Source organism: Nesoenas mayeri, assembly GCF_963082525.1.
Source record: "Nesoenas mayeri genome assembly, chromosome: 2".
Lineage (NCBI taxonomy): Eukaryota > Metazoa > Chordata > Aves > Columbiformes > Columbidae > Nesoenas > Nesoenas mayeri.
The window spans coordinates 146,136,615-146,162,473 of record NC_137543.1 but is presented as its reverse complement, the minus strand read 5'-3'; the positions used below and the strand labels follow the sequence as shown (position 1 = coordinate 146,162,473).

The 25,859-nt window shown below is 38.6% G+C and overlaps 1 protein-coding gene across 1 annotated transcript in view; it reads right to left on the bottom strand.

The window, feature by feature from the left end:
- The window catches only part of LOC308037788 (myosin-IIIa-like), a gene marked incomplete at both ends in the record, with an annotated part of 40,890 nt that extends 15,496 nt beyond the window's left edge, over positions 1 to 25,394 (bottom strand). Inside the window, 4 exons of the mRNA XM_080339800.1 lie at positions 64 to 163; positions 969 to 1,073; positions 21,008 to 21,142; positions 25,227 to 25,394. Of these exons, the coding sequence (XP_080195926.1) occupies positions 64 to 163; positions 969 to 1,073; positions 21,008 to 21,142; positions 25,227 to 25,394 (508 nt within the window). The remainder of the gene's footprint in view (positions 1 to 63; positions 164 to 968; positions 1,074 to 21,007; positions 21,143 to 25,226) is intronic.
- Between the last annotated feature and the right edge of the window lie 465 nt (positions 25,395 to 25,859).

Here is a 25,859-nt window from a genome sequence, read left to right as displayed (position 1 = left end):
CTCTATTTTATTTTCCATGATTCAGAAGTACAATGTTTGTATATGTAAGTATACATAACATACCAAAATCCACAAGCTTGACTCCTCCTTCTGTGGTCAAAAGGATATTATTTCCCTTAATATCACGGTGGATAGTTTTGTTTTCATGCAAATGCTGAAGTCCCTGGAAGGTGATATGTAAATGTAAACTTTTTACTAACAGCTCTGTTCTCTGTATTACATTCGCAGATACAAAAAGGTACCAGTAAAGTTTGAGAGAACTTACACCAGTTTCTTTATTTGATCCATAACCACAGAGATGACCCTCTTACAGGAAAAGCACTTGGCACACCATGAGGAACAGATATTTTTTAATTCCCTAACTTTATGTCAAGTATAAATTTTAAGATAAGAACAGAAAAAAAAAAAGGACTGTAAATCTACATTAAATGTTAAAATCTACATTAAATGTTATACATTTAGAGTGTAAACTTAAAGAAAACTGCTAAAGCCCATCACTAATTTCATTGCAGAAAGTCAAATTCTGGTTAAAAAAACAAGGAAAAAGAAAGACACTTGACCCTGATTAGCCTTTTTTTTTTCCTTGTGGTAGTGTTTGAATTCACTAGATCTGTTGATCATTTTGCTATATCTTGGATCCTGACATCAGAAGTTGAACAGTATTTTGGGTATATTTCTGCTATTTCTTAAAAGAAAAGCAATTTTGATGTAGAACTGTATTTACTGATGAAGTAAACCCACAGTCAGAAATCGATTTCCATTCTCTTACTAATGAAAAAAACAAATTAATTGTTCTTTACCTTTCTTGTTCAAAAAGAACCATCTGAATTACACATTACCTTGATTTCATTAAACACCGCTTTAATATAAGACAGTGTGCTGTGTTAGGGGGGACGTGATATTAATTCATTCAAAGAAAAAACATACGAGCTGAATATTGACTGTCCTGTCACTGGAGCTTATCTTACCATCAGAGCTTCATGTAAAATGTAAGCAATTATAAGTTCATTCATCCTTTCTCCTCTCTTCAGAAATCCTTTCACAAGATCGGTCACAGACCCACCATTGCACAGCTGCAAAACATCAGGGGAATACAAAAACAAATTAAGAAGTGTTAGAGTAGTCACCTGGTTTTAGTTTTCAGTAGTTTCTGTATTTGTAGCCAAATGAGCATCTATTAAACTGGCAAACCACAAATTTGTCTTTATGTCTACCAATTACTGAAACAACATACACAGCAACTTTTGACAGGCTTTTCCCACTACTTTCTGCTTTTAATTCTTCTTGCCCAAACCGAAGTACAGCAGTCTATCTCTTTGTTTTCCTGTATACATGATTGCTTTTCACTGAAACAGAAGGAGCTTATAGTGCAATACATTCGCTGTGAATGCATGTTTTGTGGGGCACGTTAGTTGCTTCTTACATTCATTGTGTGCAACTCACAGCATTGCAGATTATTACAGTATCAATTCTCAGGTACAAAAGCTACATACAACATAAAATGGATTTAAGGTATCAGAAGACAGGTGGCAGAGAAATTCCATCAACAAGAAAATCTTCCAAGGGGAAAGCTGCCCTCTTTGCTGAGCAGCACTTAATTTCTAGTGTAGAAGATGTTATTCACAAGGGATGGGTATCATAGGAGATGATGAAAGCACCGTAGAAAAAAAAGTCTCTTCTCCCACTGAAACAAGGTGTGCCATAGGTGTAAGGCTAATTATAGCCCTTGTAGCATCAACGCGGTCAGCTTCTTGTACGAGATGCAGAGCCACAATCTACTCTGGACAATCCCTTCTGCTGTCTAAGGTCCAGTCAGACTCCAACAAACCCCCGTCCTGTCTCATATAGATGAGAGGCAGAAGTTTGGCCTTGCTCTCTAAAGAGATTATTGAGCATACATTACCAGCAAATTAGTTGAGACCTGCAATATTTCATCTGCTCAGTCTTATCACTTACAGTTTTTCCCCAGGAAGAAGCAACAAGGTAACTTTAGTGACTAAGTCTGTAGCAGTTACAGACTCGCAAAGATGAAATTGGTACTTAAGGCCCTAAACTATCCATAATGCACCTAACAATACACATTGATTGAAGAGCCATTGCCTTTGTAAAGGAGTGGCTGCTTCCAATAGAACTGTGAAACAAATTGTAAGTTTTATACTGTATCATCCAGTAGCTTTTCATATGAAAATAAATACCCACATAAGACATTTTACCAATGTAACACAAAGCAGTAATTCCTTTGGCTACAGATTTTGAAGTCTATTCAAATTGAGCACATAATTTATCAATAAAACCTTCCAGCTGCAGAACTCCAGACATCAGATACTTTTGTAAATGATTATTTAATCTGTTCTCCTATACCTCTACATTTTTTTCTGTGCTGCAAGTACAAAAAGACTTGCACCTTACAGTATAAAGCATTTCATAGCCCTTTGTACCCAAACATAACAATGATTTTCTGACTACCTTTGGAACCTCTGGGTTGCATTGCACTTGCACCACATGAACGCCTACATAAATACTATTAATATGTAAGTCTTGATGCATTATGTGTCCCCCATCAGGCCAACGAAGGCTTTAGTCTGATAGATGCTGAGCTCTATGGCAACAATCTTGGAACTCAAACTCACCCTTGCTTCAGTGGGACAATATGCATGCTTAGTAAGGAAAGAACTCATATGCTTAAATGATGAGATTAAGTGCTTTGCTGGATCAGGGTCAGATTCCCAAGCAGGATTTAATTTACTGTCTTTAGCCATGCTGGTCTGCCTTCTCCATTGACTTTTCTAGTTGCTTTTTTTTTTTTTTTTTTTTTTTATAATGACATTATTCTTCTATGATCTCTATTGTTTTAACTTTGCCACATCACTGACACATTCAGCCAAACTGCATGGATGATGATGATTCTAGTTAATTTAATGCACTTGAATTTCAGGGCACTGAAACTGTCTGCCAAGTGACAAACCACTTGTGGAATAAATTACACACATGACATTCTTCAAACTATTTTTCTTCATTATATAATATTAAAAATTTGCTTCTTATAGATAGATCTTCCATTTTCATTATAGAGCTGGATAACTGTTGATCTTTCTGTTCAAGATAAAGAAAACTAACAGAGAAAGGAATATGTTCTTTTTGTAGGTTTGAGAAGGAAGAAACTATACCTCAGAAATCACCTTCTTCAGTATTTAGGTAGTAAAGCCAAGACTGACTTTATTTGCCTGGATCAGCAATGTTAATTTTTACTTTCTTAAACATGTCACTTAAATTCATTTTTCTAACCATCTTAAAAGATATAAAACCCTATTATGAGAGAAATATCTGTATTATTAGATAAAACTTATGTAAAACATAAGTAAGATACTAAATCTGTGATTATTTTAGACCAACCTAAAACTTAACCTGGGTATATAAAAGGTCAGCTGGGCAGGTCTCAAAGGAAACAAAAAAAGAAGTCATCCACACCACCATGGAAATCCTCCAGCACCTCCCCAGGCAGGGCAGCTGCTTCAGCAGAGTTCAGCTGAGGATCTCACAGACACAGGTCCTTGCACACACTGGGTAACTTTTCTTTTGCTACTTCTGTCTCAAAGCATTGCATTGTTACTTATAGCACACAATTTATATTTTTCCGACTGCTAGCACAGGAGGAAGAGTGGGAAAAAAGGCTAGGTACTAGAATGCAAGCAGCTGTAAAGAGGAACAGGGATTATTAAAATACAAACTACAATTAGAAAAGGAGATTATGGCAGACACTGTATGTGTGTACCCTGAGCTGCATGGGGTGGAGAGGGGGGGAATGATGACGACAACGATTACACAGGTTAGTATTATCCTTGTTCTACTTTTCTAGAGGCCACACAAGTCCTCTTGGGTAAAATGTTGCATCCAGTGTCGTTTCCTATTTCCTACTGTCTATTTTTTGCAGGCAAAGCTGCCACATGTCCCTATAACCGTGCACATGACTAAAGTTCAAATGGTGGTTCTTTCTCCTGACTCAGGCTATCAAGCCGCATGTGTGTTCTACACAAGCCCATCATAAACACATCAAAATGTCCCTCTCATCACAGGCTCTTTTCTTCCCTCTCAAAAGAAGAAGCTACAGAAAACTACGATACTCTTGCTCAATGCGGTGCTGGACCATTCTTGCTTTGGAATCCAAGTAGACAGGGAGATAAATTATGTTTGGGGTTGTGGATCAGGATCAAGTTCATGACATAAAAACTTAAAGGGATAAAAAACTCTAAACCGTTAAAAAAAAAAAAATCACATTTCCTTAACTCACACAGTCCTTTGATAAGAGATTATGGGATAAGCGGTACTGCTGGATTGGAGGTTTCCTGGGGTGTTGTTAAATAGTGCAGCTTATAATTATGATCTCTGCTGTTTCTTAGTTGCATGCTGCCCACAGTAAAACCTGTGTAGCCTCTTACCAAAGTTACTGTGTTTGAGTTAAGCTAACTGGAATGCTTGGATGACACGAAGTCACTAAGGCAACAGAGATATTTTTTTAAAAAAAGTTCTTTCTATTTTCCAGTGAACCATCTAAAGGAGAGAGGTGCTGCTAGCTATTATTTCACTTCAAGCACTGTGCACTCACATGGCCAAATAGCTAGTCAGTGTCATTACTCCACATCATTTGGCAAAATCTCCTCAGAATACCTTGATGAAGGGCACTAGAAGCAAAAAACAAGAAACGGATGGAGAACTCAGGACACAGGCAATAAGCCACGTGTGTACCCGAGCTGTGCCACATGGCTGCTTCCGACCCTGAAGGTCAAAGTAACCCATCAAACACAAATGTCCTTCAACCTGTCATGAGACAGGGGCTCTTCTGGGACTCAGATACTACATACTCCGGTATGTGAAATGCATGCCAAAACAAAGCCCTTCAGTCTGAACTGGTTTTAGGAAGTCTCCAAAGCCTGGATTTTCTCAAGGAAGAATAGAATCCTCTTTTAAGCTTTTAATAAACTTAATTTAAAGAGAGAGACTCTTATAAACATCCTCCCATGAGACACAGTAAGGGAAGATATTAGTGATCCTCCCACGAGTATTTCATTTAAAAGTTTCATCTTGATAACTTCGTACACATGCAATTTTAAGCAATTGATTGTTAGCCACTTCTTGTATTGTTCCCTTGTGATTTACAGGTATTTTTTTTACCCACAGTATTTTCAGTGCCTGCTCTGATGGAGTGCAAATATTACCTGCAAATGCAAGCAACTAAAAGGGCAGTAAACTGAACAATTTGGGCTACTTAAAAGGGGGTGGAGAAGACACAGACAAATGCTTCCCAGAGACACCCAGCAAAGGATGGGAGGCAATAATCCCCAGCTGCAAGATAGTAGATTCCTACGGGACATAAAAGGAAAAAATTTCCTACTGAGAGTAGTTAAGCACTGGAACAGATTACCCAGCAAATCTGTGTTATCTCCATCCTTGGAGATATTTGAAACTTCAATGAAAAGACCCTGCACAAACCTGTAACATTAAAATTAATCATCTTTGAGGAAGGGGCTGGACCTAATAACCTCCAAAGGTCCCTTCCAACCTATAATTTTCTGTGTTCCATAATATTTGGATTTTAAAATATTCAATCATTAGTTTGGATATTTAGACAGCAGAAACAAGGTGAGAAGACTAAGGAAATGCTGCATACTCGGACCAAGTGAAAGAATAATTTGATTGAAGGCTTGATCCACATGAAAACCTGCCTGAAACCTGCTGTAGCTCTGATGGCCATACATAGCTGTATCAGAAGAGGCGGTTACAAATTTTCTACGGTGATAGCGAAGGGCTCCTCCCTTATGATATTCTGGCACACAAAAAGCAAAGACTCAAAGTGGGATGACATACAGTTCTCCACCCACCCATCTGCCACAAACAATCCTGCACGACTCTAATTGAGCTACTAGTATGCAAAGCTATCTTCAGCAATAGATTTTTAAAAAAACATGTTCCTAACACATGAAATGTCAGTTTAAATTGCCATCACATCACAGTCATGCAGGTGTTTTTTGTAGGTCTTACTCACTCTTCATCTGACCCAGGTGATACATTTCTCTTTGTTCAGCTCTTCTCGATTCTGATGCCCATTGAATAAGGATTCAGTATCAGGTTCAGTTTTAAGAAAACTATCAGTTGCATTTTTGTTAGGGCTATTACAGCCTTTAATCATCCAACTGCTCCTGATTTATGCATCTGCACTAAGCTGTCAGGTAATATTTGCTTACACCCTGCAGTTGCCAAGGTGCTTTCATCTTATTTTGGTAGCTTGGATGTGAAGAGCAGGGCAACTGCAATTACTGCCTTCCCTGTCTTTACAGCCTGCATGGACATAAATGACTGGGTAGCACATCACATATGCACAACTTATGGCATGCACAAATGACAGTTATGAAAAAGTCACATTGTCCAACTTGGCTTTAATGTTATCACATAAAAATACTAAAAGCATCTCAGGCGCTAATCTATTTTTTTCTGTTCTTAGAATAGATCAATAATCTGACCTGTTCCACCAAGCATGCAGCACAAAACCAGTGCCAGTGTCTGAGCTGACTGTACCTTCCTTTCAGTACTGACTGCTGGAAGAACAACAGATTCTGATTTGTTGTTTCATTGTCACAGAACTACAGAAACATAGGAGGTAAAAGGGACCTGAAGAAATAATTTAGTCCACTGCATTTGCACTGTGTGGAGTTCTGGTACTTTCAGGTGGTCCTTGGCAGACAGTTGTCTAACCTGCTCCTAAAAATTTCCCACTGAGGGAGATTCCGATCTTCCTACGTAGCCTGTTTCTGTTTCACTAGCCCAACAGTTAGAACATTCTTCCTACAATCCAACCCAAATCTTCTCTGCTTCCAATAAAACTGTTTTATTTTTACCTTTCCCTCGAGTAGTCTTTGAAAATAAATGATCATTATTCTTCATTTAACATCAACTGAGTCAGACTACTGTCATGATACGTCATTTTTATCTTTCCTAGGCTGTATAAATTTAGTTGCTGTAAGCTTTTGAAATCATCCCTAGTTTCCTAAATTTATACTGCCTGCAATTTGCCACTGATGTTTGTGACACATTTTGCCCCGAATTGCGTCCAGAATTCCTTTGGAAGTCTTGTCTTAGCTGGGAAAAGATGACCAGAACAGAGTATCTCCACTTTGCAGAGAATCCTTTCTATAGTACCTTTGCCTAGTCAGGTATATCCCATTTCTTCTTCCTATGGACAGCAGCACCTTGCATGTGTTTACTGATTTTTTTTCCTGTGATGCAAAAAAGTTAGGGTCAGCTGTGACCAGACTAATTCCCATTCCTATTTCTGTGGTGTGACATGTCTTCACAACTATTACTATGAAGGAGCACATTCCACTAACGCCAACCACAAATGCTTGAAGGTCATTGTTGAAGACTTTCAGGAACCCAATCAGTTTCTTCAATAGGTCAAATGGTTCAACACACAGTTCCTGTCCGTACAGCATAGTTTTAATTTCACCTCAAATGGAAGAAAGATGTGCACTGTGGCTCCTATTTTTCCTACCAGCAGTACAAGATAACCCATAATTAAAATAAACCACAGCAATGCTCTATGCTTTTAGGTAAAGATGATTGCTTTCAATTTAGCATGAATGAAACATATCACTGAAACAGACATCTTTCCTGAGTTATTTAGCTTCAGTGATCACAAACCATGCGGTATATATAATTTTGCTCTCTTATATCATCTAGCACCTCCAGGGCTGTGTTAGTCACAGCCTCACGGGTGTTTGTTTGTTGCTTCTGATTTCTTCACTTTCAGTTTGGTTTTTAACTTCTTATTTTTCATGCACATGTACTGACAAGACAGCCAGCCAGAGGAAATGTTTGCCTGTTCCATCTTATGCAATATTGGCCTTCACAGTCTCTTATCTTTCTCGATCAGGACACAGATATCTCCACCTCACACATGCCAAAATGGAAGATCATTATAGAATCACAGAATGATTTAGGTTGGAAGGACATCTAGTTCCAAGACCCCTGCCATGGGCAGGGCCATCTTCCACTAGACCAGGTTGCTTAAAGCCCTGTCCAACCTGGCCCTGAACACTTCCAGGGATGGGGCATTCACAACTTCTCTGGGCAGCCTGTTCCAATGCCTCACCACCCTCATGGTGAAGATTTTCTTCCTTATATCCAATTTCAATCTACCCTCTTTCAGTTTAAAGCCATTACCCCCTGTTCTGTCACCACACACCCCTGTAAAAACTCCCTCTCCAGCTTTCTTGCTGGTCCTCTTTAGGCTGCTACAAAGTGTCCCCAGAGCCTTCTCCCCTCTGGGCTGGACAACCCCAGCTCCCTCAGCCTGTCCTCACAGGAGAGGTGCTCCAGCTCTCTGATCATCTTCTTGGCCTTCCTCTGGACTCCCTCCAACAGGCCCACGTCCCTTTTATGTTGGGGCCTCTGGAGCTGGATGTGGGACTCCAGGTGGGTTCTCACCAGAGAGGAGTCAAGGGGCAGAATAACCTCCCTTAACCCGCTGGCCTCACTCCTTTTGATGCAGCCCAGGATAGGGCTGGCTTTCTGGGCTGCAAGCATCCATTCCTAGGTCATGTTGAGCTTCTCATCAACCAACACCTCCGAGTCCTTCTCCCTAAGGCTGCTTGTAATCCCTTCATCATCCAGCCTGTATTTGTGCTTGGAATTGCCTCAATCCATGTGCAGGAACTTACACTTGGCCTTGTTGAACTTCATGAGGTTCGCATGGGCCCACCCCTCAAACCTGTCAAGGTCCCTCTGGATGGCACCTCTTCCCTCCAGCATGTCAACTGCACCACACAGCTTGGTATCATCAGCAAACTTTCTGAGGGTGCACTCGATCCAACTCTACATGTCATAAACGAAGATGTTAAACACCGCTGATCCCACTGTCAACACCTAACGTACACCACTTGTCAACGGTCTCCCCTCACACGTAAGTTATGTTGATGCCAATATTGTGTTTTCCTATACACAAAGCCTGTGCCTTTAAAAAGGCATCTATTTCATAGTACCACTTTCCAGTTGTAAGGAAATTCTATTTCATAGTACCACTTTAAAAAGGCATCTATTTCATAGTACCACTTTAAAAAGGCATCTATTTCATAGTACCACTTTCCAGAAAAAGGGAAATTTCTTATTTTATGTGGCAGTTCTCAGGGCTCATTTGTACTTTTGGACTGTATTATGTCATCCAAACATAACATAATGACCCTTACTGTATACAGGAACCCTGTTTTCCATCACATTTCCAGGATTCAAAGTATGTTCTACTCGTGAATGTTCTTCTTTCAAACCCAGCATAATTGAAGCCACTAGGCTTTACATACACAAGAAAAAAAAAAAAATGAAGTAATGTCCTCAAAGGAGGATTTCATGTGTTCTAAAACATTTGTAATATTGTTTTGTCTCTAACAAAATTTAAAAAAAAGGCAAGTAGGTGACAGTGCTGTACAAACATTTTACTGGGCACAGCCCAGCTGAATTGCATTGCTAGCTTGTCCTGATGCAAACTTCATATTGCATCAACCCATAATTCACAGTCCCATGAAGCTGCTACTGAAGAAACTAATGTATCACCTGTCCATATCTCCTCCCATAAAAGTGGTACACAGCCGAACTGGTATCAGGCTATGATTTGTAATGCAGTGTAAATGCAAATGAGATCTAGATCACCTGATAATATATTTACAACAAAAATTCTGAATGAGCTTTAACTACAGCTTCACAGCCTGGTGACAGCATAACACAGCTGTAATTTTTTTAAAAAAATCAAATAAACAGAAGGATCATTTTACAAAATCAGAGCTAACCTAACTATGAAACTGAAGGTCACTGGTTGGTAAAGAGTCCAGGACTTTGAGCAAATGCAAGAGGCAGTTTACCAAAATGGAACATTTTGATACAGAAAATTTAGTGCAATTAGTAATTTTATTATACACAAGGAGCTTTGGTAAAGCAAAACAAAACAACAAAATCAAAACCCAACCAACAACAACGACAACAACAAAAACACACCAAACCCCAAAACACTGAAAACAAAAGAAAACAAACCAACACAAACATTTAGAGTGCAAAACCATTTACTTGGCTGGGGAGAAAAAGTGGAGCCTACGTTTGGTATCAATAATGTCTGCAGAAGTACTTCCAGTCCTACAAACTTAGCTGAGGCTCTGGAAAACACGCAAAACCATGTAAGCAAATAGGGCAGCCTGCAGTAACAGTGAGCGCTTCACAGGTTTTACTGCCTGCTCAGAATCACTTTGCTTTTGTTCACTCTTCACCAACTGGGAAATGTTTCAAAGGATCTTCCTCTTTTGTAGCATCATTTCTACACAATTCAGGGTTCAGACAGTAGTCCAAGTAGCATTGTGCCCACACTACACATAATTCATTTTATGCCTGTGTTCCTAGATGAAGACAATAATTTAGTATAATTCACTGCAATTTAAAAGACTGCAATAGAAATCCTCCCTATTGAGTCTGGAAGCGTGGCTGGGGAAGCACAGATCCAAACAATGGGGCTTGTCTAAAAGCTCCTTTTCCAAGAGGAGTGAAGCTGAAAAAGACTCAGCCAAAAGGCAATTCCTGTCCTCTCAGGAGGGTGTGGGACAGCTCGGCTCAAGTGCTCCAGGAGTTGCCTGTTCTCGCCACTGACTGTGAAAGGAGTTATGGCGTCTCAGTAACTGTTATGGGAGCCTAAAGCAGCACGGACATCCTGAAGGGCATACAAAGACATTCTTACAGAGAACTTTGTAAGAATCAAAAAGACACTGAACTAAAAAGACCCTTTAAAAAATTATTTTATAATTTTAAATAATCTACTGGAATGATTAATTCAGAGAGGCTAGATCGGACAGAATCGAAATTAGTGTGCTCTGTAAACCAATCTCGCCTTGCTCCCTGCGTCTGTGCAAAGCAGCTCCTTGCTTCCAGGATTTGGTTTCAGTGAAGTCAGCAGCTTTCTGAACTGCAGCTAAGGCTGACATCCTTTCTGAAGCCCAGGAAATTCTTCTTTTTGTCACCACTGACATCTGGCCACCTGCTTTCTGCATGTCCCAGCTCTTTGTTCCTTGCTATAGCACTTTTGTCTTACAGCCTGGAGCTCCCAGCCCTCTCTGCCCAACAAAGAGCTAGAAGGAGGAAACCTTTATCCCTACGCACGAGCCCATTTGCTCCTGTCATTCACTTCATGAAGGGACCCAACACCTGAGAACAAACGCAGCAAAATTATTTTGTCTATCACACTTTAACCCTCAGATGCCTGAAGCAAAAAGAGACAAACCTTAGCCCCAGCATTCTTACGATGACAGATGCCATCCCCCACTAAAGCTAAAGGAGGTTTGGACATTTGGGATTTAAACAAAAGCTATACAAATATGGGGTTTGGTGTTTTGTCATGTTTTGTTTCATTTTTAATAATCTCACATCTGTAGTAAAGATACGAAAAAAAATTAAATGTACAGAAAGCAAAGTGATTTTATATTTTAGAATGTGAGACGCTACTTAATTACATAGTGGAATGGTAAAACTCAGAGGCTTTTTTCCTGGGCTTTTGCTCTGCTTCATGGTAGCAAAAATTGTTAGAGGTTACTCAGAACCAGCTTTTTGTATATGCAGTATTCTCCAGCAAGGTGGGCCCTAACATACACTCACCAGCTGTTTAAAAGATATAGACTGTGCAAACCACAATGTAATATGAAGTACTCATTACACAGAGAAATTACAAGTATTTACTAAAACTTCAAAGCACCAAATGATAGTTGTAGCCACACATCTCTGATCTTGAGAAAATAGGATATAATTAAAAAGTGGAAAATTGCTATAATTGGGAAGCAAAGAGGAACTTATTAGAAATGGAGAAATCAAGGCTGATTCAGACGTGTAATGGATCAAAATACTCAGTGTTTGTCTGAATGGAGCAATTATAATCAAATACATTAGTGAAAAATGACCCATGTTGAGAAACATGAAAAAGCAATTTTCAATTGTTTAATTTTTCTTCTATATATGCCATTTGGATACACCTGATAATATTTAGACAAATGAAAAATTCCCTTGGCCCCACCCCAGCCCCCATAAAACCCAAATGGACTAGTTATTTTCCACTATGCTAATTTCCAAAGATTATTGTTTTATAGTAAATCGCTCATATCAAAAAGGTATATATCTGCTTTCTTATTATGACTCATTAGGTATTCCATTATACAGAACAACTTCCATCCAAAGCTTTTTTTAAACTCCACAAAGTTGCTTTTATTCCCTTAGATGGAAACATATCTGTGTATAGCAACTGCTGCATCTAACAAAAGCATACTGTAAACATGCTGAAGGAAGATCTTAAATAATTCCCTGTATATACCACAAGGTCCTCTATTTAATGTAAAACAGAAGCAAAGGATAGAGTGATGTCTGTATCTCAGATAGGCTAATATCTTTGAAAACCAAAACGAGACTGCTAGGTCCTGTTTCTAGGCGCCCCCACTGATTCCTGTAGGACTCAGTCCAGATAGCACTTGTTACTCAGGCCTCGCAGAAAAATGCATGTCAATGAATTCAGATCTTCCCACTCTTGCCAAAACTATCACAGCAATAAGAACAACTCCACTTTCCATACTCCTACCCATTCCTTACAATTGTATTATTTTTTAAAGACTAAATTTTAATTTGAATGGCATTCAACAATTGAAGTCCCAACAGCTTCAGTGACATGAAATTGCTTGCTGAACTTCAGATACACCAGTCTAAGTGATTCCCACCACGCAACGTCTCAAAAGGAGATCGCAGGATCAGTGTCTCCCCAGTCCTGAGCCCTCCCTCAGCCTGCAGGCTCTGACACTGCAGGTTTTTTCGGCCAAAGGTCCTTCCACATTAAGAACAAGCATCAGCTGCTTTGAAACACTGACAGCAGTTCCTCTCTCCCTCTTCCATACACTGAGAGGTGCCATGAAGACTGACAACACCATAAGCCGAAAAAGAAAAGTGATCAAGCTAATGGACAGAAAAATGCCTTACTGCTGGTCATCAGGACTCTCACATGGCCCTGGAAAGTTCCGCAAGAGACAAGGACTGTACTACCCACCTTGCTCTGAGCTCTTCTTTTCCATGCCCAGCCTCCTTTGGCACAAACAGCTCCCTGAAGCAATAGTCTGTGCCTAGCTGCAGAAAAGGAGCAGTGTCTTGTGAAGCGTCTCACTGTGTTCCCTTCCCCAATGCAACTGGACCTGCTGAGACTGATACTTCTTTACATGCATAACTATACTTCACAGACAGCACATTATACAACAGAGCAGAGGATTTATTCTTTTTTAAACAAAAGATGCACTTCAGTGATTACACTAAATATTAGAATAACATGCGATATCAAAACAGCAACATGATCAGAAACTCTTCCATGTATAGTAGGTCAGTGAAGGATCCAAAACTATGAGCCACACAAGATCTGGGCATTAATTATATTCATTTTTCCCTATTTGACATATATGTAAATTGTGCTGTCAATGTTTATTTATGAATCTGTGAGGAAAATTTCTACATCTTTCATGAATTCTAGCGCTCTCTATGACCACACTTAGCATTTGCAAACATCTGGAAGCATCTGATTCGCTAAAGCCCCCCTCTCCAGCCACCAGATAGAACAGTGCAACAGCACAGTGGACTCCAGGCCAGATGCAGCAGTGCAGAAATAGCATTCGGCATTCTTCATTTTACCGAGGAGTTACTGCAACACCTTCTCTAGGTGTTGGTGAGTCCTGATCCCTAACCGGCCACCTCTGACCATGACATTCTTCCTCTGAGCCCTCAGGCTGGCTGCTCCTTCTCAATCACATCAGACGCGAGCTAGTTGCTTTACTGTCAGGACCCACAGCAGCCCTAATACCTTTCCCTAGGCAGCAACAGATCTACTCCTACCCCTGATCAGCTCCCAGTGCTGGCATCTGTCACTGGCTAACTGGAGGCACAACATGTTTTCCTTTCTGCTTTGAAGGAGCAGCCAACACAAACAGAAGAGCAGACCGCTACCCTCCTTCAAATCCTCCTTAACAACTCTCCTGTGCTGCAATGCTGACAAATGCTTGCAGCTGCTTGAGATCACAACTGCCTTCTTTTATCCCCTCAGTACTCCGTTTCCAAATCCATTTGTTCTGTTTGGCTTAAAGCTTTGATGTAAGCTTCCTGCTATGAAGGTTCACTTTTAGGATTGGAAAGGAGTGAGTAATTGATGCTCTACACATCGTGCTGGGCTCTCTGTCTCTACACAAATTCAAGAACGGTAATTCTTCTAAAGTATATGCACAGAAACCAAAAGGACTTGTATCAAGAGATCTCAGCTTGTTCCATGCTCAGTGCATGTAAGTGACTCACCAGACAATTGCACCTACCCTTATAACTGGTAACTGAGTAGGAACTACACTGGTTTGCTACCCTGTGCTTATCACACAGCAACAGCCTGTGTCAGGTAGGTTCTCTCATAGCTCTCACTCCATTACAAAGCGCTTTGGCTAGATGGGAAAGCTCTCTCAGGCCACGCAAGCCACTAGAAGTAATCTAATAGCAATGGACGGCCATTACCCTGGCTCAGCAACTTGTTATACTGGCACTTTATTCCTTTTTTCCATATGGGGCTACGGTGTCCTCACTCAGATAAAAAAGAATCCACACCATGGGATTGTACTTTGTCTACACTTGTGAAAAGAGGACCAGGTGAACTGATGCACTACAGTTTCCTGTGTTCTAGTTAATTCAGAACCCTAAGAGCTTCTATTTACTGGGTTTAATGGTTTTGCTCTTTCTGGAAAAAAAAAAAAAAAAAAAAAAGCAAAAAGCAACACAAATAGAAGCATCCCAAGGATTTAAAAAGATAATTTAGATATTTGTACATTTATTTTTTTCCTCTTCATGTTAACTTAAAAAGATCAAAGTTAAGTAACAAATTTTTATCACTTGAGGCAAATTTTAAATTAGCAAACATAGCTGTCAAGTGGATCACAATAATCCTTCATGATAATCTTTCTGGAACTCTTTAGAGTTACCAGTGTCTGGTTTGCAGGTTCAATCAACATCAAGAAACATCCAGAAGATTGAACTCGAGTATATCATTTTGCCTGCAACAATGTAGAATTATACAAGTTGCCTATTTACTTAACGCATTCATTTTCCCACCTCATAAAGCTGAGGGAATGGAAAAGACTAATGTGTCACTTCTTCAGAGAAGTAGTTTCCAAGCATAAGCTATTCTACACTTTCACATGATTTCTCTGATGAAGATTGCACTAGAACAAGAAAAGGTTCTAACCAAGAACAAAGACGAATCAGGTTCATTTTAGTCTGGACTACGCGAAACAAGTACATATTGCACTAGCTACTGAAACATTGTTTCTGAAGGCACTTTTAAAATATCTGGTCCGAAAACAGAGCTTGCAGTCCACTGCGAATTGTAACATATTCCTACTTCTCAAATGAACAGGATTCTAAATTTCTTAACCACACATTGAAAAATATTTTGATTTGGAAATGTTTTCTTAGTGTTGAAAACATTATATTCTAGTATGTGGAATATTATATGTAGTAATAAGTATATAACAATGATATGAAAATTAAAATTGCATGCTCCAAACAGGGGTGTCCAACTAATTTTCACAGGGGGCCAGATCAGCCTTCATGGTTGCCTTCAGCTACATTTACACAGTCCTAAAATTACATTTGGCCCTTTGAATGCAACTGTGGGGCTGACGTGGCCCCCAGTGAAAATGAATCTAAGAGGAGACTGTATAGCATGACAGTAGCATCATCAGGTTTACTGTGTCCACAAATGGATACTAAATAGAATGGTCTGAGATAACCCTAATACAACAATCATGGTTGCTGGAGAATATGAAGGAAATGAACTGCAAAAATTGGACAGACCCTTCCTAAATAGTATCTTCTAGTGCCACCACAGGAGACAGAATGCTGTGCTACATGGACCATTGGTCTGACTCTGCAGGGTACTGCAAATGTTCTTGCAATGTTCATGTACACACTAGGAGAACCAAAACACTGAAAAAGAATGATTTTACAGTCTTCTTGAGATTCAGCACAAAGAGGTTTATTTCTATAACTTCCTGGCAATTCCCTCCACCTCTCCAGAAATGGACATACACCTCTCCAAAACCAGAGAGGTTTCTTCAAAATGCAAAAGTGTATTTTTAGGTGGGAAGTCACTTCATCCAAACTTTTTTTCCCCACCAAACTAAGTTTTAAATTGCCAAAACAAAATATTTTTTTACTATAAAAATAGTGCATGTTCTATTTCCTAAGCATAAAAGTATATTGATAATGATAAAATATACTAACTTATGTGACTCACAACCACAAAGATGCCTCAAATACAGCACACATAACTCTGTGTCTTTTGTAAATTGACTGAGATGCTTCTTGAAGTTCTACCTGATCTGTGTGGGAAATGAATAATAGAAATACGATACATTATGATTGTTGGCCTCTGAGTTACAGTAGCAAGTAAAAGCTACCATTTACCTTGCTGTCGTATTTTCAGCCTTCACTCAGTCTTGACTAGGTTGGTCTTTGTACCAGCTCTCAGACAAGGGCTGTGCCACTTGTTCTCCCCACCTGCCCTTGACCTATATGCTCACCTGTAGGGCCCGATATAGTTTACCTCTCTGCTCCATACCCCACCAGCTGGTTTCCAACTATCTCAGGTCTATTCCCTTCTGAACTAACCCCCAGAGCAGAGAGAAATGGGCTACAGCACACTCTGCCTTAGCTGCGTCATCATGCTGATGTCTGCTGCCATGAAACTGCTAAGCTGAATCATCCCAAGTAAAATACTCAAGTGGTTTCTTTTCAACAGACTCAATAGGCCAATTTCTTCTGCCTGCATCTCTGGATACACGTGACAAGGCTTAATAGATGTGGCAAGAATCCTTCTCTCATCAGTCTTCTTTCTTATAAACGTGATTAGAACAATATCCACACAGGGGCAGATGTTCAGCCTATCTGAGTGCAGCCTACAGAGAGAAGAGCATTTCTAAATGAAGAGTCGAGTAATGTTATTCTGTACAGATATACTCCTGTTTCACATTCATTTCTGGAGATGGTTTCTTTAAAAATGCTGAACTAAGAAAGTTAGGTTACTTTATTACCAAAAAAAAGTTATGATGCTAAAAGCTCTCATATCATTAGTTTTCCTCTAGCATTTACTTATTGGTTAAAAATCGTATTCTATACTAGCCTCAGATTTAGGTCTTTATGTGTTAAGATGAACACAACACAGTAACTCTACACTTCTCCTAGAAATACTGTACTAGAGTGTCACACACAGTTCGTTATGCAAAAATGTCGTTTATTTATCCAAGTAATCACTATGCACATTTTAAAGTGAATTGAAATTTAACTACATTGAAAGGTTAAATCAGTGTGAGATTGACTACATATTTCTTGATACTTTATTATATATTTTAAAAATTTGCTTATTTTAGCAGAAAATTATTAATGAACAACAGTTCCTACTCTCTCAGAAGCGTATTTCCAGCTCCCAGCACTGCAATTTCAAAATACTTTACAAGATCAGTTAGGTAATCTGCACATTAATATAGAGACAGCAAAATCCGGCAAAGAAAATAAAATGCAAATGTACAGTAGAAAATGACAAATTTCACTTCAAATTGTAAAAAAATATTTTCTGTGAAGGTCCTTTCTATTAGGCAATTGTTAAGTGAGGAGATTTGGAAGAAATGTCATGTTTACACAGGATTATTCTGTAACAGATAATTTCCATAATTCTGAAGCAACTGGTTTGGGTTTCTATAGACACCAAAACTGTCAGATGACCCACATGAATAGGTCAGCTCCAAATTCCATTTAGTTGGAAGTAAATCTTTCTTGATAGTCATCTGATTTAAAGATTTCTAGACAGAGGATAATCCCTTCAACATGGATTTTGAACATGCAGTGCCTCACTGTTGACATATGCCTTAGAGTCAGCAGGAAATGTCAATTTTAGTTAAAAATGAAATGTCCAACTACCTCATCTTAGAATTTGAGAGTAGAGGTTCAACAGGTAACAAATCATGTAAGAACAGATTAATTTGGGAAAACAGAGATGGAATGTGGGCCAGAATATTTCACACCAAGGCTGCAATAATCTCATCATAAATCCATCCAAGGCCTTTTCCAGTATTCAGAATGGGTGATAATTTACAAGGTCTGACAATTTTACAATTCAAGTATTCAGGACTAAAATCTCTCAAGAACCCTTTACAGTATTATAGGATACTCTTTTTAGTTACTTGGTCAGTTTTGGCCTCAAAACTGTACGTCAGCCTAGATCAAACCTGATTAGCCTCTTTTACCCAAAAGCCAAACATGATCAAGTGAAATACAAACTATGGGATTATGTGAAAAATTTGTACATATTGTACATACTAAAAAAGGTGTAAGAACTGAACAGTACACTTCATATAACCAATGATGAAAACTGAATTAGGAGAAAAGAAACCTAGCAACAATCTTTCTTTCCAGACTGGCTTGCTGTTGATATATTGCATGCGACATGTCTTAAAGAATCATAGAATCATTTTGGTTGGAAGAGACCTTCAAGATCATCAAGTCCAACCATAACCTAACTCTAGCACTAAACCATGTCCTGACTTTGTCACTGAGAGCTGAGGATTTTTTTCCTCTAGGAAAAATGATTTAATAATATCTACATACATGGATTCAAACACTTCACAGAGTAACTTGGTTGGTAAACTACAGTGGTGGCTCTAAGCCCATCATTAAATGCCGAGTTTTACCACCTATCACAACTCATTCCTAGTGGAATTTGAGACAAGTTCCCCCAAAACCTCCTGCCCACAGATCCCACCAGAGAACACAAAAGCAGAGCCAAGCACCAAGCTCTGCCTTGAACATCCCACTGCTCGGGCAAGTTCTTCTTGGCACTGCAACTTCGCAGGAATCCAAAATACCACAGTGCACAGTAGTCTGGATTTGATTCCTGACTTTTCCTCCTTAACATCATTTTGCATTCAGCTACTATGGAAGCTGCTTCAGATTATGCAACCTGCAGTGGCCTATTCTGTTTGTCCTTCCAGTCTTTGGGAAGATATTTCCAGGCTAGGTGCTGACTGCAAAAGGTCTTCTTCATTTCAAAGGATCGCACAGAATTTAGAGGGATTAGTTGATAGATTTTTGAGAGAAGGAGATAAGAAAGTTCTACTCCTTGGTATCAAACTCCACAAATCTAAATTTGAAGACTGGATTCTCTCTTCAGGGGAAGCAACAGTTCTGAAGTGAAAATGCTCTTTTATGATAAAATAATTTTTTAAAAAGCCAAACCCAAAGCAATGGAAACAGAGGTCTCTGTAAGCTAAAGACTAATCACCATCTTTATGAATTTAGACACAAATTTATTGTTAAAAAACCCCAAACCAAAACAGAACAAAGATGCTGAAAATCTTCATTCTTACGAACTGTAGGACACCTGAACTGATACTGTGAAGAACAAATTGCAATGGCCCTACAAAGCCACATACATGCTGAAAGGAAGGTGACACTACCACAGAGGAATTTGTCTCACAACAGCATTCTTTCACACATCCTTTTAATAACAGAAATGCTTCACCAAAGTCACCATTGGAATTTATTTTTGTACTTATGCATATCAACACATACACACACCAACTGAAATTCATTGCCTTCATGGATCTACATGGGCAGTGACAGACAGCATCTGAGACTATTCCACACACTCCATACTAGCACTTGCATATATACAGCTTGGCATGTAAAGACTAAACATAAACCTTATACTCCAGATGCATGCTTGTGTTTTTCACATTAAGAAAATAAATCCATGTAAAATATAAAAGCTAAAATATAAACACTTGACTGTTTCCCCACAGTCTGTTCCATCCTGGCTGTTTGGCATCCATCCTTTACAGGCCAGAAGTTTCACAGATGGAGTTTCAAATGCCCAGCAGACACAACAGAAGCTACATTCTCAAAGATGCTCACTGCGGAAAGAGCTGACATCTTTTGATGATAGTCTAACCTAATCATTTATTAGGATTTCCAATGCAAACTATTTTAAAACCATCTTCCCAATGCAAATCAGAATAATTTAGAAAAGCTTTTACAACTTAAGCATTTTTAGAGCTTGTTTCCAGGATCAGATACCATTGTAGCATTGAGATATTTGGCAGGAGATTTGTATTCACTTATCTGAAAAATCATAAATTCAAACAGTTCTTCAGTATCAACCTTATCAAGCACTGATCAGACATTAAGAGCCTCGATTGTTATGAAAGGCACACTATTCCTGTCAGAGACATTCTTCTTCATTTCCTCCTAGGGAGAGGAGGAACTTTTTGCAGAATAGGTTACATTGTATCTATGAACTTAGTAACAATCAAGCTCTTTGCTCCCAGATTAGTCAAAACTAAAGACTGAAACACACAAATTACAAGCCTTACCTTGCTCTGACTCCATTTGAGGAAAATAATCTGCTTTCAACAGTAGCCTGTTTTTATTGGTTTATATATCTGTTTGTGCACTTACTTGCACAAAAAAACCCCCCACAATTACACTAATTGATTTATATAATTTAATATTTAAAAATCATAATGGTTTATTTAACTGTTACATCATATCTCAATCATATTTGAAGAAACACTACCAGAGGAAGATCCCCATGATAAGCCTTTCACCAAAGAAAGATTTTTAGGTAGCAAATCCTATGAAGTCCTAACAGAATTTATATTCTAATTCTGAAAGCACAGCACTATCAGTATAATATAAAAATAAGAATGCTGAAGTGAGAAGACCGTTAATTCAGAGCCCTGAAAAGACTAAACAAGAGCATTTATAAATTCACATGCAAACACTCTAAATAAAAACAACAAATGACTTGCAGGTCATTCACTGAGTATATACTCAACATAGGAATGCCAACTGGAAGAAAACTCTATTTTTCTGAATTATTTACCTCAAGAACTAGCCAAAGCTGGTCTCCATTTTTCACATCTTTCTTATAGTACATGCCATAGAATTTGACCACATTGGGATGATCAGAGAGAGCTTTCAAAATGTTGTACTCGGCTTCAATTTCTTCATCAATATCCTAGTGTTACAAATGAGAAATACATAGCAGTCAATAAATAAATAATGATAGCCAATTAAAAAACCCAGACAGATAGCATTTTCTGGCTATTGAAATGTAGGTTGAAACAATCCAAAGGGAAAAAAACCCACCACCACAAAACATGAATGCACCAATTGCACGGCTACAAAGCTTCGTTCTGCTTACTCGATACAAAACAGTCGTCTGGTTTTTCACTTGGTCTTTAGGAATTTCAGCTAATGAACACACAGGGTAGGACAGAGCAGCTCTCAGGAGAATGGGGAAGAAGCATTTTGGGGCAATGCCAGTGCAATGTACAAGTGGGTATGTATGCAGATGCCTTGGGAAGTCACGTTATTTCTCTAGTCTCAAGGCATCCCCAGCCAGAGATGGTGCAGCTGGAACAACCTCTCTACCCCTCTGTGCACAAACCGGTATGACAGCAGTCACATCTTACTCACTTATTGTCCCACTTTCTAGAATCACCTGGGAATTTATCTCATTTTCTACTGTCATACAAATTGGTGACAACCATGATCTCTCTGGCTTCTCCTACTGAGCTACAAGAGTTGTGGCTTTTTGTCAGTCTTTCACAACAGACCTCAGGTTTCTTACATAGCAAGGGAAGTCCATTTGGAGGTGAGAGATCGGGACAAGTTTTGCTAGCACATGCACCAGGAGCTTACAAGACCTTTCAGGCCAAACACGGATGCTCGCAACGTTGGGCACTGGATGACTCAGATAACTCCTTCCACCTGTGCACTGGAATTGCTCATTGAGGGACATTATCCAACTGTATTTCATTCACGCTGAGAAAATATTCAGTCCATCTTGGCCACAGGTAAAGGCAGAATAGCTGCAGTCATTTCCCTCATTGTTTAGATCTCAAGGAATGTTAACATACTTGTTTCCAGATATAAAATATTTTAAATACAATTTGCTATTTACAGTCAGCCAAAAAAATAGAAATGAAAAAATCAATTCACTGCCAAATAGAAACGACCATGGCCGACAAAAGGGATGCTTTGTATTTCAATGAATTAGATTCCTCATTTTGTTCACCACCAAGGGCATCTGCCCCTGAGAAGACTTTGCTCACTTGTTTCTTATACAGGTCTCTACAATGCTAAATCAAACTCAAGGCTCATATTAGCCTTTTGTCTTGAGACCAGGTTGACTGGTCTCAAAGAACTTGGCCTGTCACTGGTATCTTTAGGAATTAGGTTATTAAACTTCCATATTGTGATTACAAGAAAAAGTCTTCTCATAAGGAAGGGTTTAGTCATTTTTTTTTATTGGAGTAGTCGAATAACAGTAGAAATTTTCCTCTTTCAAAAAAAGGAGGAATTCACTGTAAGTTAATTTTCCAATAAGCACAACACAGAATATAGACAATTAAAAAAAAAGATGCAAGGAATGAGAAAAATACCACAGCACTGAGGGTGGCAGAGGAAGGAAAGGGAAAAGAGTGGAAGATAAGAAGAGATGAAAAAAAGAAAATGCATCTGGCAAAAACAAGAGGATAGTTCATAAATAACAAAACATAAAAAAACAAAGAGTCGAAAACCCAAAAAACTACACACAAAACATACAATAGCCCTGGCTGCCTTGGGGAAACTGGAGTAGAATTAGCCCACTGTCCTACTGTGATTTAATAGAGGTTTCTGTCTCCTGAGGGGTACTCAGATTTTATGAGATTTTTACTATTACAAGGAGAAATGAAAAGAGAGAGAATGAAATGAATAGAATATTCCTTCTGTGCATACTAAAAAGAAAAATCTTCCTTTATATTTTATGAAGGAAGAAAACCTGAAATATTTGGTTGAATTTAACATATTTACCTGCATTAGAGTACCTCTTTTAGAAACAGTAGAGGGAATATTTTCATGTGAACTTAGACATTTGACATAAAGAATTGGAGAGTTCTAAAGGATTAAACACGAACTGCTTATTTCAGTCTCACATCACACATGATAATGTAGTTTCCCAGTTTAATTTGGAAATATGAGTTAAACCAAGTGATATAAAAAGACATTGCTTCTGCTTATTTTTTTTCAGTTTACCTCTCAAATGGCAGAATTCTGAAACCATCTTTAAAGAAATAAAAATTGTAAAAATTAAAAAATAAAATAAAGTAAGTATCTTTTTCTTCATTGCAATGGCTCCCTCTGCAGCCATTGATACTACTTTCAGTTTGAACAAAAAGAACTAGCTTATTGCTTTGATGCTATTTCTAATATAGGATAGCCATTTTAACAGTAATATGGAGGTACAGCAGCTACTCCAGACATCCTGAAAACAGGAAGGGTGAAATAATAGTATTCTTAGAACAAAAAGGAGAATACATTCATGTAAAAGATTCAAGTATTTGAGTGTGATATTGACTACATTACTTATTTTTTCATTAAAATGAGGAATCTGTTTTCATCAGCTATACCTTTTCCTTCCTTCAGTTTCTTATGTTGCACCTTTATCCACAGTATTTCTTCTGTCTTGTTTACATTCTATGCCCTTATATCATATTTAGTCTGTTTCTCTTTCCTCTAGCATCAACTTTACTACCTCTTCTTTCTTCCTGTCATCATACTTTATGCTTTTGCTACAACCTCTGAAGTGTACACAGCACTGAAAGTTTCCCCGACGCCTTCAGTAATCCCTGCCATAGCCACCTGCCACTTTAGAATCATTTCTGAACACTTGTGAAATAGATGAAAGCAGAAGCATTTCCTGCCATACAGGCATTTAGATGAACACCAAGTGCAAGAAAGTCCTGCCTGTTCATTGTAAGCACAAGAACCTTGTTTAAAGAAAGCTGAAGAATCAAAAATAGAGGTTGAAATGCATTTGAATTCATCAAGACCCTCATCACTTAGCTGCAAATCATGCTTACTTTCGGAGAGGTACACAATATTGAATTGAGATGAGCCTCCTTTTGTTGCTTTGAAAGCACGCTGAAATAAAAACCAGATCAACAAGAAGCACAATAAAGATAAAGCAAGATGTTACGTTTTCAAAAACATGTTTCATGGATTTAGGGGCCGTGTGATTATAATTTGACACTGTGTGACATGCAGGGGTGGACAGAGCCTGTGTGGCTGTGCAGCTCCACCCAGCGCTGCAGCGTCTGGGCCTGCACAGCCTGCGCTTCCGTCCTGCCCAGAGGCTGTGCGATGGCAGCATGGGCCTCAGCACCCTGCCCTGGGAGCGCAAAAGATGAACCCAAAGGGGCCGCATGACAAAGGAACAGCTCCTTGTCCATGTTTTGTGGGTTACTGCTCTTGAGAAAAATCCCCAGCCACATGCAGCACCCCTGAAGTTAGTGGGGTTTGCTTTTACAAACCAGACTCAAGTTCTTTCTTACTCTTTGAGCATTAATCTGCCACTCAACAAATGCCAGTTATTGAGAACAAAAAAACACTCTACAACATAATAATTCCACCTCCCAGTCACCTGGTGTTTTGTGTGTAGGAGCTATTGCCTTTGTATTTTCCATTTGGAAAGATGGATACCTTTTTGGTATCTACGTATTTTGGCACACTCTGAAAACTCAGAGCCAATGATAACAACAACAATGATAACACTATTTTATTTTTAAAGTATCACTCATAGCATGTAACTCAGCTAAAAGCATATACTAAAAATAGACGCTTGAAGGTACATCTAAAGCACTTAAAAGTACGTAACTTTCTTACTGGCTATTATGTAAAAAAAAAAAAAAAAAAAAAAAAAAAAAAGAAGAAGAAGAAAGAGAACAACAATAAAACCAGAAGAAGCTACGACTCCTGGTAATGAAAAGAAAAACAATCAGCTCTGCTTCTGAAAGTAAGAGATAAAGAAGAAGGAACCAAACATAAGAGTAACAAAGTTCAGGTATATATCTGACTTCCACTATATGCAGCGACTTCCAATATCACTTATGATATGAAAAACACATTGCTAGCTAGCCTGATACTTAGCAGGCTGAAGCAGTTTATTTCACTATCACTTCTAATGCAAATGATCTACCAAGATTAAAAGAAAAAAAAGACTACGTAAATTCACTTACAATTATATAAGAACAAACCAAGTAACTTAGGTAGCTTACGTGAACAGGATCCAAAATTTTGACTGCTGCTTTGCTGCCATTTTTCTTATTTAACACCTTGAAAACTTTTCCATATGTTCCTTTGCCAATAGTCTCAATTATTTCCCATGTATCTGAAGGATCAGGAAAGCTATCAAATATTATTGTTTTCCCAGTCAACGGAAGCATCTCAAATGATGGCTCCTATGAAAAAGAGATTTCAGTGTTCATTCAATAAATGCTTAACAGCAATTGGTTTCCTACAAATGCAAAGAGAAATACACATTCCAGTCTCAACCACTAGAAATGTTTTTGCAGGTAGAGTGCATGCACTGAAAGCATAATGAACAAGGAATGCTGCACTTAATACATGTATGCGCAGTTAATACAATATGGAGAGAAATTCAAATAATAATTTGAACTAATTTCAGGCTTGAGTGAAGTCAGCAGAAGCTTTCCCATGCACTTCAATGAAACTATAATGCCACTCTGAGACTTTTTGAGGGGCACGGGAATGGAAGTCACATTCATAAAATCCAAAAGAATTTGGCTCCGTTACCAAGAATTAGGCATGAAATGGGGGAAAACAAAACGAAACCAACCTATCACCTATAGCAGCATTAGGTTTATTCAATCTTTTACAGAAAATGGTCA